General features: G+C 32.7%; 1 protein-coding gene across 2 annotated transcripts in view; it reads right to left on the minus strand.

The window, feature by feature from the left end:
- Positions 1–4,912: 4,912 nt before the first annotated feature.
- Positions 4,913–13,737, minus strand: part of LOC136985841 (late secretory pathway protein AVL9 homolog) — a 49,938-nt gene continuing 41,113 nt past the window's right edge. Inside the window, exon 10 of one of the 2 annotated variants that reach the window (XM_067283209.1) lies at positions 4,913–5,119. In XM_067283209.1, coding sequence (XP_067139310.1) covers positions 4,928–5,119 — 192 coding nt within the window. In that variant the 3' untranslated portion in view covers positions 4,913–4,927. The remainder of the gene's footprint in view (positions 5,120–13,737) is intronic. The other variant, XM_067283210.1, reaches the window with a different exon arrangement.

Below are 13,737 nucleotides of genomic sequence, written 5' to 3' on the forward strand. Positions count from 1 at the left end.
CCGGTCTCACCAGGAAGCCGAGAGCCCAAAGATAGAGAAGGAAACCAGAGGTATATATTTTTCTTTACAGATGGTCCTTGACCAAATTAATTGTAATCCAAGGGTCCCTAGAAGGGAAAGGATTTTGGCTACGGGGGGGAAGAAAAAAAAAAAAACAAAAAATTTTTTTTTTTTTCTCACGATGACGGACTGGAGTAACTACATACTAAAACCATTAACAATGCTAAATTATAACCCGACAATCAGTCCGTAGCGTAAGAAAGATGATAATAATCGTTAGAACAAAATTTTGGGTTAACGTTTCACCCTGCTCACGCCAAATTAGAGCGTGAAAATGGCAACAAACCTTGGAACACGAAATGAGCACATGTCAACAGTTTCCCCTCTATTGTATCATTACGTTAGAATAAAGTTACTAAGCAACGAGTCACTCTCGCTTATGATAAATCATTGTAAGGGACGGATTCCTTTGTAACCTGGCAGCAATTGTAAATAAGGCGCACTACTTAAAAGAAAAAAAGAGTTGGAGGATTTTGGCAGTAAGTAAAAAGAGAAATAACTTTCTCTTTACTCTAAAGGGGAAGGGGTGTAAGGAACCAAGTCCGAGCGTTATTTTTATTTTACTTTTATTTTGCTTATTATTCTATTTTTGTTTGGGGCTTATGTTTTGTTAGGACGAAGGTTTCCTCACCATTCACCTTAAGTATTTAAAAAGAGAAGAAATAAAACCCAACTCACCGACGAAAGAAAAGCGCCATATGACTCACGCACATTTGCGCTCCCCGAGCGGCAGAAAATAGGTCCGCACCGAGAAGAGGGGGGGGAGAACCCACAAGCACGAAATAAACTCGCTAAACCTTAAGTAATAAAAACGTCCCGGAAAGAATTGTAAAAACTAATAATGTAAAAGGTTAGTGAGTAAACTGTCGGAAAAAGGGCTGCCAGACGATGAAAAACGTTATTGTTAGCATTTAAGTATGTAAATGAGGGGAGTGACCGCATTCAGAATTGTGACGTCACCTCACACTATAAATCCCGAGTCTCAAGTGAAGACGGAGAGGTGAATTCTGATAGCAACGAGCTTGGTGAGCTTCGCAGCAGTAATAGAGAGGTGTCCGATAGGATCTCGAATAGTTCCAAGGTGATTTGAAGTGATTCGAATTTGGATCGACAGTCTGAGAAAGTCTTGAGAGTTTGAGGAAATAGGTTCCGAGTATATTGAGGTGACGATTAGGATCTCTAGTTTATAAGAATTATTGTTATAAGTTAAGCTTTTTGGTTTTGTCGGATTCCCAAGGGGAATAGAGTTAAGTTAGACATAGATTTGAATCGAGAATTGTCGGGTTGACTTTGTTGAATTTCTTAGAATAAATTATTGTTTGATTTTTACTAAATATTGTACATAGTTATTGCTAAACGACTAATTAAATCTTTGGTTTTTTTCTATTGACAAATATTGTCTTTATTTAATTCGGTGCACGCTTAAAGTCCAGGCCTGGCACGCTAACGCGAATCCGAGTAAAGTACCCGGTAGGTTAACGGTTGTTTCCGACACGGTAGAGTCGATAATCGTTGTAAACTAAAATAGTACTTTACAATACAGCATCCTTGACAGCTGGTGTATACACAGAATGTACATTTTCATTGTTGACATTTGGCAGCGGTATGACCCTACCTGTTTCACACATTCAACAGTCAAGACATCAAACAACTTGGAAATCTTGGCAATATCATATCGGGTATTGCTGACTGTATAGCCTTGCACTCCCAATGCTGAGCCATGACTCTTTCCCAACAGGAAATACTGTACATGCTGCATACTCTTGCATCACTTCAGTTATGCCATACAGAGTACAACATAACTGAAAGAGCAAAAAAGAAGTATTGCCTACTACTGAAGTATAATATCATTCAACAAATGCAGTATGAGCTAAGCTGTTGGTTTGTTTCTTCTTTCAACCTTATGTACCGTATATACTATTGGAAATGTGTGTAAACTCAGTTTGATGCACACATTTGGAGTAGCATGTCCATCATATGCTTTCTTTTTGAACGTGTCTTGATTTATTCTGAGGTACTGGCAACCACAGGGATGCCTAAGAAATACTCTGTTTGATATTTTTACAGCTAAAACTCCAAATGGCAGGATATGATGTCATAAACCTTTCAATATGAATATTTCTGGAAGGTCACATCCAATCAAAAAATAGCTACCATTTTTTCAGGTTTTGGACAAGGAATCAGGTGGTATGAAAATTGTGCAGTTGCTGCTTCTGATACCCTGTGTATATATACACACACACATACATACATACACTGATCCCCATTGTTCATGAATAATTGAGACTGAGTAATCCTCCAAACTTTGAGTTTCATTTTCAATTTTAAATTTGTAATTTGTTCCAAGACTTCATGTACTACTACTGTTTTAAAAAAGTTTCTGAAAAATAAGTTGTTTTATTAAATAACTATATCATGCAATGGTTTATAGTGTCAAGTTAGGTCATTTTGTTTACACCAAAAAATAAATAAACAAATAAAACAGTAACAATTTATAATAGACACCATACAAGTGAGTGAAGTGATCTTTTAGCTTTCTAAATTGAAGAAAAGCACTGAGATCGGCGTTATACTTAGTATGTCCTTTTTCTGAAAGAACTTTCAATGCACTTTTGGATGTCCTCATCAGGAGAAAACGAAACTTAGTGAAAAAAACTGAATGGAAAATAATCTGACAAAAAACAGAACGCTTAATAATTTGAATTAAAACTTCTTTCCAAACTGTTAGGAACACACATCAAACCTTCAAAAATGTTTGAACTTGAACGAACTGTAAGCTCTGTGATGGGCAAAGCGGCGCATGCGTGGATCCAAGCTCACGCTACATGTATGCTGTGGGATGTTTATCATTGTTTAATTGCTTGTACAGTGTGACCCATACACTGGGTAGGTCAAGTGTGGGATCTTTTAGCATTGTGCTTGCACAAACATCCAGTTCATTCAGGCACTAACTCCAATTTTTATAGCAGTACATAATCTCCTGTTTTCTGAAAGGTTGAAACCTGTCATGAAGGTTGAAATTTTGATGCATAAATTTCTGATCATGAATGATCAAATTCTTGAACACTAACTTCCACAAACATCGAATGTGTGTATATCGTATATATTATATATGTTACCGGCAAAACCTGATTTTACGCCAAACTAGTTTTGCCTAGGCCAAACTAGTTTAGAATTATTATTCAAGTATCTTAATGGTTAAAATAAAATTAAAAGGCAATCAATTAGATGAACAATATTTATTCAAACATAGTCTACTTAATAATTATGGTAATATATTATAATAGGTTAGTGTGAATGTATGTCTCTTTAATCCGAATAAATAAATATCCGGTAGACTTATGTCCGATAATATCCGTAGACTTCCTCACAGCAATAGCTGTGAGGAAGTCTACCGGATATTTATAGCTACCACATCTGACATTGAGAAGAATGGGTTAGGTTAGGTTAGAACGTGCGTCCCCACTGTTCCCTGTCTTCTGATTGCTGGAATCGGAGACGAGCCCCCGGGGATGCACATTCTAACCTAACCTATTCTAATAATTTGGTTGCTAATAATTATGGTAATTTATTAGAATAGGTTAGGTTAGGTTAGAATGCATGTCCCCACTGTTCCCTGTCTTCTGACTGCTGCTTGGAGACAGCCGCCATCTTCAATACGTAGGGTAACATTAACCCCGTTTTTTATAATTAAGTAGACTATGTTTGAATAAATATTGTTCATCTAATTGATTGCCTTTTAATTTTATTTGAACCATTAATATACTTGAATAATAATTCTAAACTTGTTTGGCCTGACACGTTTATACCAAACTAGTTTGGTGTAAAATTGGGTTTTGCCGATAACATATATACACTGTATAAGCTTTTATGATAATATATTGCATTCGTTTTTTGTTAAAGAACACAGAATTACATTCTCTTTATATTTAACATTTAAGAAATAAATCAACTCTATATAGATATATAACACACATACATGCATGCATGTGTATGTGTACAAACAGACACACACACACACACACACACATTGTATGTATATATATACATACAATGATTTATAATGATAAATTAATAATAATAAATCATCAACTCACAACCAAAGTTCTTCTAACTTTCTTACACAAAATTTAAATTATAAGAAAAAAATTACAAAAGAATTTATTTTACATGCACTACAAATAATTAAACTGATAAATTTATGATAAAGTTCACAAATACTTTTCTCCCCTAAGTTCAAATTTGTAATTTTCAAATGCAAAGCAGTTTTATTCCATTTATTCTATTAGCTGAAGGTGGCCTAAATCAAGGTCAAAAATGTTTACAATTAAATACTTTTGGTAACCTCAACTTTAGCAATTTATCAAATACTATGTACAACATTAATTTAAGACCAGTTAAGAACTTTAATTAAATATGTTCAAGACAAATGTTTTTGATCTTCATCTTAGATCTGCTTCATGTTCATTTTGGTTCTCCATTTTATGACAATCCAGATTCAACACACACACAATAAAAATCTTAAATATTACGTATATTAATATATGATTTGTACCATTTTACATCTGCATCTACAGCTATTGTATAATTTTGCATGAAATGTAAATCTCCCCCAAACAATTTAAATTTCCAAATGTATTCTTAAATTCATAATTTCTCATCATTCACTTGGCTATTCCAATATAGAAAAGAAAACCAAAACAGACCCAAAGCAGATCTTAGGAGGTATAGGTCAAAAATCTTTGTCTTGAACATGTTTAATTAGAGTTCTTAACTGGTCTTAAGGTTATATATAGTGTTTGATTCATTTATAGATCTAGTTTCTGAAGAATTTTTGAACTTTAGCAATTTATTTGTTTTGTTATTATTACAATAACTTTATAAATTTAAATTCAAAACTTTTAATATATAAATTATAAATTACCTCAACAATAACATCAAATAAATATTTTTTTTGTTTAAAAAGCACATTTGTTGCTCCAACTACAAAACTTCTTGTATTAACATCACTTAATAAATCAAGAAATGGCAATGATAGATACGGATGACAAAGAGAACCCTAAAAAAAATTAAACAAACATTAGTTATTTGTAAAACATGGAAGTTAAAAAAATACATTGTACTCTGTAGAAAAATATGTTAAATGTTTTGAATACATAAGTAAATTTAAATTAATTTAAACTGCATTTTTCAGATTGTTCTTTAAAAGGAACCATTTTAAACAGAGTGAAATTACTTAACTCACAGATTCACTTCTATTTTGATGTTGTAATATATATAAACATTCTAAAATACACTCATTGTTACACACCCAGATAAAATTGCTGTATGTCAAGTTTTGCAGTAATCAGACATGTCTCATATGTATGTAAATGATTAGTTTTTGTCCAATTGTACATCAGGTAATGCCACCTTGCTGCTCTTGTGGAGTCTCACTGTGTTCAGAATTTTTAGTGAAATTATTGTTTGGAGGTCTTTGCCAGGCATGCCTGCACGATGCTGTGAATAGTTGATGGAATTTGAGAAAAACCACATCATCTGAGAGAAACAGAATGGTGGTTTTGCCAAATTATCTGCCATCTAGGTGGTTTGTCTGACTGTGAAGTGTTGGGGGCAATAGATACACCAAAGCACATATACACAGTAGTCATCATATCTTTACAGTGTTAAATCCCAGTTCTGTTTGGAAATGAGCAACCATTGTGTTTGAGTGTGAAGATCCACTGATACTAAGAGAGGAAGAACTACTGGTGTTAACACATTAACATCAATAAATATTGGTTCTCAGAAACATAAGGTGTTTGTGTCAAAACATTATCATCATTCAACCCTGCCTTTATTGTTGAGCAGCACACTGCCCCTACAGCCAATTCATATGACAATCAGTCTCCCCTAATAATGTTACAAGAAACATTGATGGGTCAGCAATACTTCAAGAAATTGTGTGTCTTCAAATGTTGCCTTCTACAGCAAAACTGCAAATAATAATTTTCCACAAGATAATGGCTCAGGTACACAGAGGTAAAGGTTTCCAAGAATATCTCCATCATATTACCATACAGAAATTGTCTGCACAATACCACACAAAATGCTAGATAGATTTGCCATCTGTTGAGTGTGTGTGCATGTGTGTATAGGACCAGTTGAGTTACTGGTTTCAGCCATCTACAAGTGTGAGGGATATGGAGTGGCATTTGCAACTTTATAGGGCAAATTTATTGTAGGATAGCAAATAGTGCCTTTATGCCTTCACACCCAACCATACCATCATATGTATTCAGGAAGTCAAGAACATAAGAATTCTTTGATATTGTACCATTGTTCCACATAAAACTGTTCCTTCACTTATTATGATATATCACTTATTACCATAATGATATTGTAATAATAAAGTTTCATTCAATTCCAATGCCTCTTGATGTGCAACTTTTTTGTCAATGAGTGTATAAAGATCTTTAAAATACATTTGTTATCTGATCACAAAATGCATTTTTAATTAACTAAATACATAATTCAACAGATATAATGAAATAAAAGATGCTTTAATAAAAGACTAATATTTTGATAGAGAAAACACTTTTCATTATATTTTCTTTCACAAATTATTTTATAAATCAGTTGTTATATAGTACATAAAGGTTTTATCATCATCTGAGAAAAACTGAATCCAATTGTTTCAATTTGCTAATATTTTCTAATAATAAAGAATAGGACAATGAATATAAATTATTACATTTCAAAAAAATATAAAAATAACTAGCAGATATGTTCAGCATTGCCAAGTGAAAAGTAATGAGGACAGATTAACTAAATAAAAACTATATTGGACGGCAGTTAACATGTTAAAAGTTCGGTTATTTTAGGCTAACTCAAATTAACCATTACAGTCAAACCTGTTTTTATGCGCTCTTTTTATGTGCGATTTTTATTTGTGCGATTTTTTTTAATGCGAATTTTTAATTTGTGCGGTATAGTTGGTGACTAGTCTCGTGCGATTCGTCATGTCTTACGTTGACTTATTATAGCTAAATAAACTTATTATAGCATAAATGCACTTATTATAGTAATATTATTGCATGAATATGCGAAAAATGAAATAATTTACTTTTTAAGTCAACAAAACACCACCTGGACAAAAATATGTAAAACAGACGATAGACCAGACGATGCAGTCAAGTGCTGACATCTGTTGTCAATAAATTCTATTTCGTACGGTTTTGAGTTATTTTCTATGTGAGACTTTTTTTTATGCGGTCCCTGTTGACCGCATAAAAAAAAAATATTTTTTTAATTGTGTCGCGAAAACTATTATTTACAGCCATTCGTGAAGTTTCGTGAGATTTTTTTAATGCGTTTTTTTTAATGCGGTCCCTATCCCCCGCATAAAAACAGGTTTGACTGTATTTCGGTAGCCTCCAAATCTAGATGATGTATGTCTTGAAATATCATCACTAAGAATATAAAGGAATACACACAAATATTTCAAAACCCAGTAAAAGGAATAAAAATATTTACTGATATTAATGTTTTTATCCATTTCTAATAATCATCAAGTATGGCATAACAAGTATGGAACAGAACAACATTATGCAATCAAACATTTAAATATAAAGATCTGAAATAGTTCCTACTTCAAATCTTTATATTTAAATGTGTTTGATTGCTTAATGGTGTTCTGTTCAATGATTTGCACAGTAATGAACTAACTAAGCATCAAGTACACAAATGGAAAGAGAGTACTACATATCCTGTCTGAACAGATCAAGTACAACCAAATTTCCGAGTGTGTTTCACTGTTGAATCACACTTGGAAATTTGCCTCTTCTTTAATCACTTTGTGACCTGTAACAAGAAGTGGATTTACTATGAGAATTGAACTATCCAAGATGTTTATGTGATGTCTGGCAAACATGCATCCACCAAATCTCAATGAGCTTTGAGCAACAAAAATGCTGCTATGTGTTCTGGAATTATTGTGGTATCACATTTACATCATTTACCATCACTGCATGCTGTTGGGCAAAACAATTGACAATGACAGATACTGTAATATACTTGATGACCTGGCTGCAAAGATTGCTATCATTAGCCAACTGAAAGGAAGTTTTGTTCCATCAAGATAACACTAAACCACATACTAATAAGAAGACAATATATCATATGCATCAGCTAAGCAGGAAACTCATTGATCACCTACCATATTTGCCAGACCTTGTCCCTATCTGATTTTTGTACCTGTTTGGTGTATGCAAAATCATCTTGATGGTCACAAGCTGCCAGGAAAAAGGTGGATGACTTCATTTCCAAGTAGCTATCCTTCTTTAAGCTGGCCATTCAAATGTTGATTAAAGGTTGGTTATAGCTAATGATAGAAAATAATATCTCAATTAATTCTTTGTATTATCTTTAAATAAAATCACTTTTTCTGCAACCTAATTTTCAGTAATAACTTTTCAATTTTCTCTGATATAAAGATATTATGTAATCTGAACTAGCTTAATCACCTACTTTAAACAATTAAGAAGACAGCCATGACAAAATTCATTTTCATTGTTAATATGGAAAAAATTGGTATTATGGAATTTTATTAATATAAAAATCCATGGAAATATTAGGAAGTCAACTATATTAAAAAAAAACCATTCAACAAGAGTATTGATTTTCATCTGGACTTGATTTTGAATAAATAGAAATTAGCAATAAAAATAATCTACTATTACTTCATTTTAACTTTATTATAAATTTAAGATTAGAATGATTATTTTAGACTGATTAGCTCTGAAGTAAGTAAGTTTTTTAATTTTTGAATGAAAATGGCACAAACCCTTGTAGTAGAATATATAATAATAACTCTTAAGAATTGTTATTATACATTGTGTAAAGGATGTCTACAAATAATTGTAGCAGTTTCAATAAATCACTGCAGGCTTTGTATTAAACATATGATCACAGTGTGTGTGTGGAAATAGATGGAAAACTCAGCATTTTTAAAAAATAAGTTCTCAATACATGTCCCCTTTGTAATTCTACATATATCATCTCTGTAATCTAGTTCATCTCATACTCCATGCAGCATGTCCCTATCACTTTGAGCAAAGGCATTACCAATACATGTCCATAGTTCTGGTAGAGGAGTCAGTAGTGGAGTACAGAGAATCCTTCATGCACCTCCACAGTTAAATTGGAAATGTGGAGACCACAACAGCAGCTAGTGATGATCATTACTGACACATTATATGACCAATCTACCAGTTTGGTAGTCTGGTATTCAAAAAGTCATTTGCTGAAATGTGGAAGAGTACAATCCTGTTAGTAAATAAAGTCCATCCTATCACTTTTCAGCTGTGGCATGAGCCAATTTTGAAGCATATCTATATAGATGCAGCCTGTCATGGTTTCTTCAATGAAGAAAAAATAAAACTAAACTTGAAAACAAATTTTGAAAATGCATGAAAAAGCCAAGCAATTCAAACAAAATTTTGAGCAATGTTTGTTTTATATTATTTGAATTCAATCACTACATCTGTAATAGTATGTTCACAAAACTGCTAAAATCATTTGTAGATACATTGTAATTTACCCATTAGAGTATTACATATGACATTTAACTGTTACACCTTGCCATTAATAAGTGCAACAAATTATATGAACTTCTGTATTAAAAAAATTATTCTCCAGCTTTAGCCATCATTAGTCAGACTATTTTATAATTCTACATTTAAACTTTCATTGTAATGCTTTAAAATAATGTATTTAATTTCTTTCCTAGATCTGAGAATAATATTTTTTTAATTATAATTCTAGCAAATTATTATTAGTGTGCTAAGAAAGCAAATAAAACAATGATGAAAACTTGGTGAAATACACAACAAATCTTTTCTGCCAATGAAGACTTGCCTCTGGATTGTATATCACTGCAGACTACATAATGATAATTTTATTGTCAATAAAAAGAGTTTTATTCACAAAGCCCAGGATAAGGTGATTGCCATGAGATGGGTTGCCACTACCATCACCATTAATCCAAAGTTCTGCCTGTTCAGTTGGTTGGCCTTAAGAATGGTAAATTGCCACCCTGGAACCAGATTCAAAATTTAAAGAAGCCAGCAAGAAACAGGACCCATGGCAGGAGCCTCTTGGTATGGAGAAAGGTAGATACAAATTACCTGCAGACATCCGGAAAACACTTTGTTTTGATGATTTTTATGAAGAACCCCAAATTTTAAATGAGCTCAAATGTATTTTAATTGAATAAAACCATCAATTTCAACAGATTCCTGTTAGTTTATACATATTTATCATCAATACAGGATTAGCAAGAAATAAGTTTTCCACTTCAGAGAGCTCTGGAATGTGTTCCACTGCTCAAAATAAGATAAAATTTAGACTACAGATAATTCAAATAATGTGCTTGACATTTCTTAAATAAAAAAAAATAGTACAACAATCTGTCGATAGGTGGTGCTGGAGCACACAGAAATATTGAATATGTGTGCGCATATAAATGTTGAATATGTAGCACTTAAACTGCTCAATATATCCTCCTTCATTTTGAACAATATGTTCTAATCGCAAAATCATACTAAGACAGCATTTCACAGATGCACGGGTAATCAGCTGTTATTTTCCTACAGTATGGCCTCCTCGCGCACCAGATATCATCCCTTGAGACTTTTGGTTATAGGGTTTCCTGAAGGACATCATCTACCGTAGAAGACCCGTGTCTGTGCTAGATCTGAAGGACAGCATTCAGCACCATGTTCTGGATATTCCAGTAGACTCACTGCATTCAACTGTGAAAAATATGGTTTTGCAATTAGAGCACATTGTTCAAAATGAAGGACATATTGAGCAGTTTTAGTGCTACATATTCAACATTTATACGTGCATGCATATTCAATATTTCTGTGTGCTCCAGCGCCAGCTATCGACAGATTGGTGTACTATTTTTTTTTATTTAAGAAATGTCAAGCACATAATTTGAATTATCTGTAATCCAAATTTTGTCTCATTTTGAGCAGTAGAATGCACTCGAGCTCTCTGAAGTGAAAAATTTATTTCTCGTTAATCCTGTATATGAAGACACTAAATACACCTTACACACTTTTCCAAAAACTAAATTTAATTGAAACAAATGTTTTCAGCTTGATTGATAAGCCTTTATCAGTACTGATCTGTAACCTGACATACTCAGTACTTGAACCCTGTTTTAAAAAGCAAACCTTTCCAGGCAACTTCTGGAAAGGGGCCGACCATAAATTACATAAGGGCAATTTCAGTCATTCTAGACCCCCACCCACCCGTGTAAGAAACTAATATTTTCTTTGATCCCCTCCCCTTTCCTATCTTACATAATATTTAGGCATGATTTTATAGAAAGATTTTAACAAAAAAAATTTTTTATGAAACCCTAGAAACCTTAGATCCAAAATATATAATTATTAATTAGTTAATTAATATGTACTATTATTTATAAAAGACTTTGTGTGAACAAATTTAAAAATATAAAAATTTAATGAATTCAAATGAACAATAACAATTCATTTTAAGAACTTTTTTAATTTTCACTTGTCCATGGATTTTTCATCCAATTTTCAAGTAATTCAATCACAGGCAAAGAGTCTGATTCAGAAACGTCATCGTTTTTTAATTTGAGATTCTGTACTCTCAACATCATCTTCAGACATCCATTCAGCATCTACTGGCTTTATTTGATCGTTAATTTTCATTATACTGTCAAATTCTTTCAGCTCCAATAAGCACTCAAAATCTGTGGCATGGCTAGCAGCAGTCGTGTTTTCCACTTCTTATGGCAATATAAGTTGGCCTTTAGTAACTCACTGCTTCAGGATCTCCCAGTCCTTGCGGTCTATTAATCACTATACCTGCTTAAACCTATGGGATCAATCTGTGTCTTTCCAATACAATAAAATTGTGATCAGGTAGCTTTACTCTGTACTCATTAGAATAGGTGATTGTTTGTGCCGCTTTTAGACCAATAGGCATCCGTGCCTTATCATCTTGTGAAATAAATGCAACTTGTTTGTTTGGTCCAAGAGCAGAAGCTAGCATTTCTAAAGCACATATCGAGGCTGTACAAAACCGACTATTGAGCTGAGCTTTATGGCTATCATTTTGAGCTTGGCATAATTTCACGGGAGTGGTTGTTACATGTCTTTTTCCTTTGATGGTATTAGAATTTCGCAGAAGATGTCACAAATATGTAGTGCTTCTAGATAAATTGAAACCTTCTTCCAAACACCTTGTATGCACTCGTCGAGAGTTTTACATGCTCTTATTTCATCTGTGCAGCGACAATCATGCATTGCACCTCCGAAATAAGCTATTTCCGTAATAGTTTGTAACAAAACCGGCTACTCCTCTTTGATGCGTGGTCTCCCAGCATTTTTTTTCTTTTTTAATTTTAAACTTGAAGTTGCAGCCACATTAGATTCACATATCAATGTCAGCTTTTTTTTCGAGCAGCTCTGAATTTTTGCTAGTAATTGGCATTTTTTTTGTTTTTTTATCAAATTCTGTTTGGTTATACCTAGTTCATTTTTGTCTCCTAGATCTAGTCTCCTCCTAGATTGGCATCTTGAGCTAAAAGCTGAATGTTCAATTTATTTTTTAAACTTGTAACTTTTTCAGTGGCCTCATCTTGAGGTGGCGCTTTGTATGTTTTTTACAAGCTTTTGGCGAAGATATACTATTTTCAACAGTAGACTCAACATCGATGCTTTTTGCAGTAGGAAGAGGAGTATACAACATCTTGGTTAGGGACCAAATTAGTTATTATTTTTGTAACGATTTCAGACTCTTTCTTTTGATTGACTAGGTTATAATGATTCTGTTTCATAAAAGAAAATAATAATTATATATACATAATTATTATTTTTGTTTATTTATTTTTGTTCATGTTTATAATTATTAACTGAAGTTCATAACACTTTATTGATAAGAAAGCAAAAAAGTATAAAAAGCAACTTAATATACAACACTCGATACGGCACTGATATGAAAGGGTTCACTACTTTACATAAAAATAAAAAAGTTGGCTTGTCGTCGTATTTTAGTAAGTATCTTACTAAAATATGTCAATAAGCCGACTTTTCATATCAGTGCCATATCGAGCTTTTGCTTTGGTCCATACAAGATTTGCATCTTTTTGAATGTTATCACTTCTTGTCGGCATGTGCTATTTTATATGACTTGGAGAATCTTTGATAAACATCATCTAAGCTTATTTTTTGCATTTTTATGTTTATTATTCTATCACATCACATGAGATGGCGTTAGTACAACGAGCGTTCTTAACAAAAACCGCCCAATTAAAACCAAATTCAAAACTCCACTACTCAACGAGATCAAAAAATAAAAATAAGAATATTATGTAAGACGAGATCTATTACCTCCTACCCTTGAGTAAGAAATTGTAAGCAATCCTTGACCTGCACCCACCCCAAAATACCTTACATAATTTATGGAGGGTCCAAAGGTTTAAAGGAAAAATTCTTAATGATTTCTTACATACTGAAATGAAATTTTATTTCTTGTTTATAAATTATTTTAAGACTATTCATACAGATTACAGTAGCTAAGCAAAGTTTGGGCAAACTCTTCACTCTGAATACAATATATAATTATATAATGATGGTGGTTATATGTATAAATATT

This window comes from Centruroides vittatus, unplaced genomic scaffold (genome assembly GCF_030686945.1).
Source record: "Centruroides vittatus isolate TY-2023 unplaced genomic scaffold, ASM3068694v2 contig_979, whole genome shotgun sequence".
In the NCBI taxonomy this organism is placed as follows: Eukaryota; Metazoa; Arthropoda; class Arachnida; order Scorpiones; family Buthidae; genus Centruroides; species Centruroides vittatus.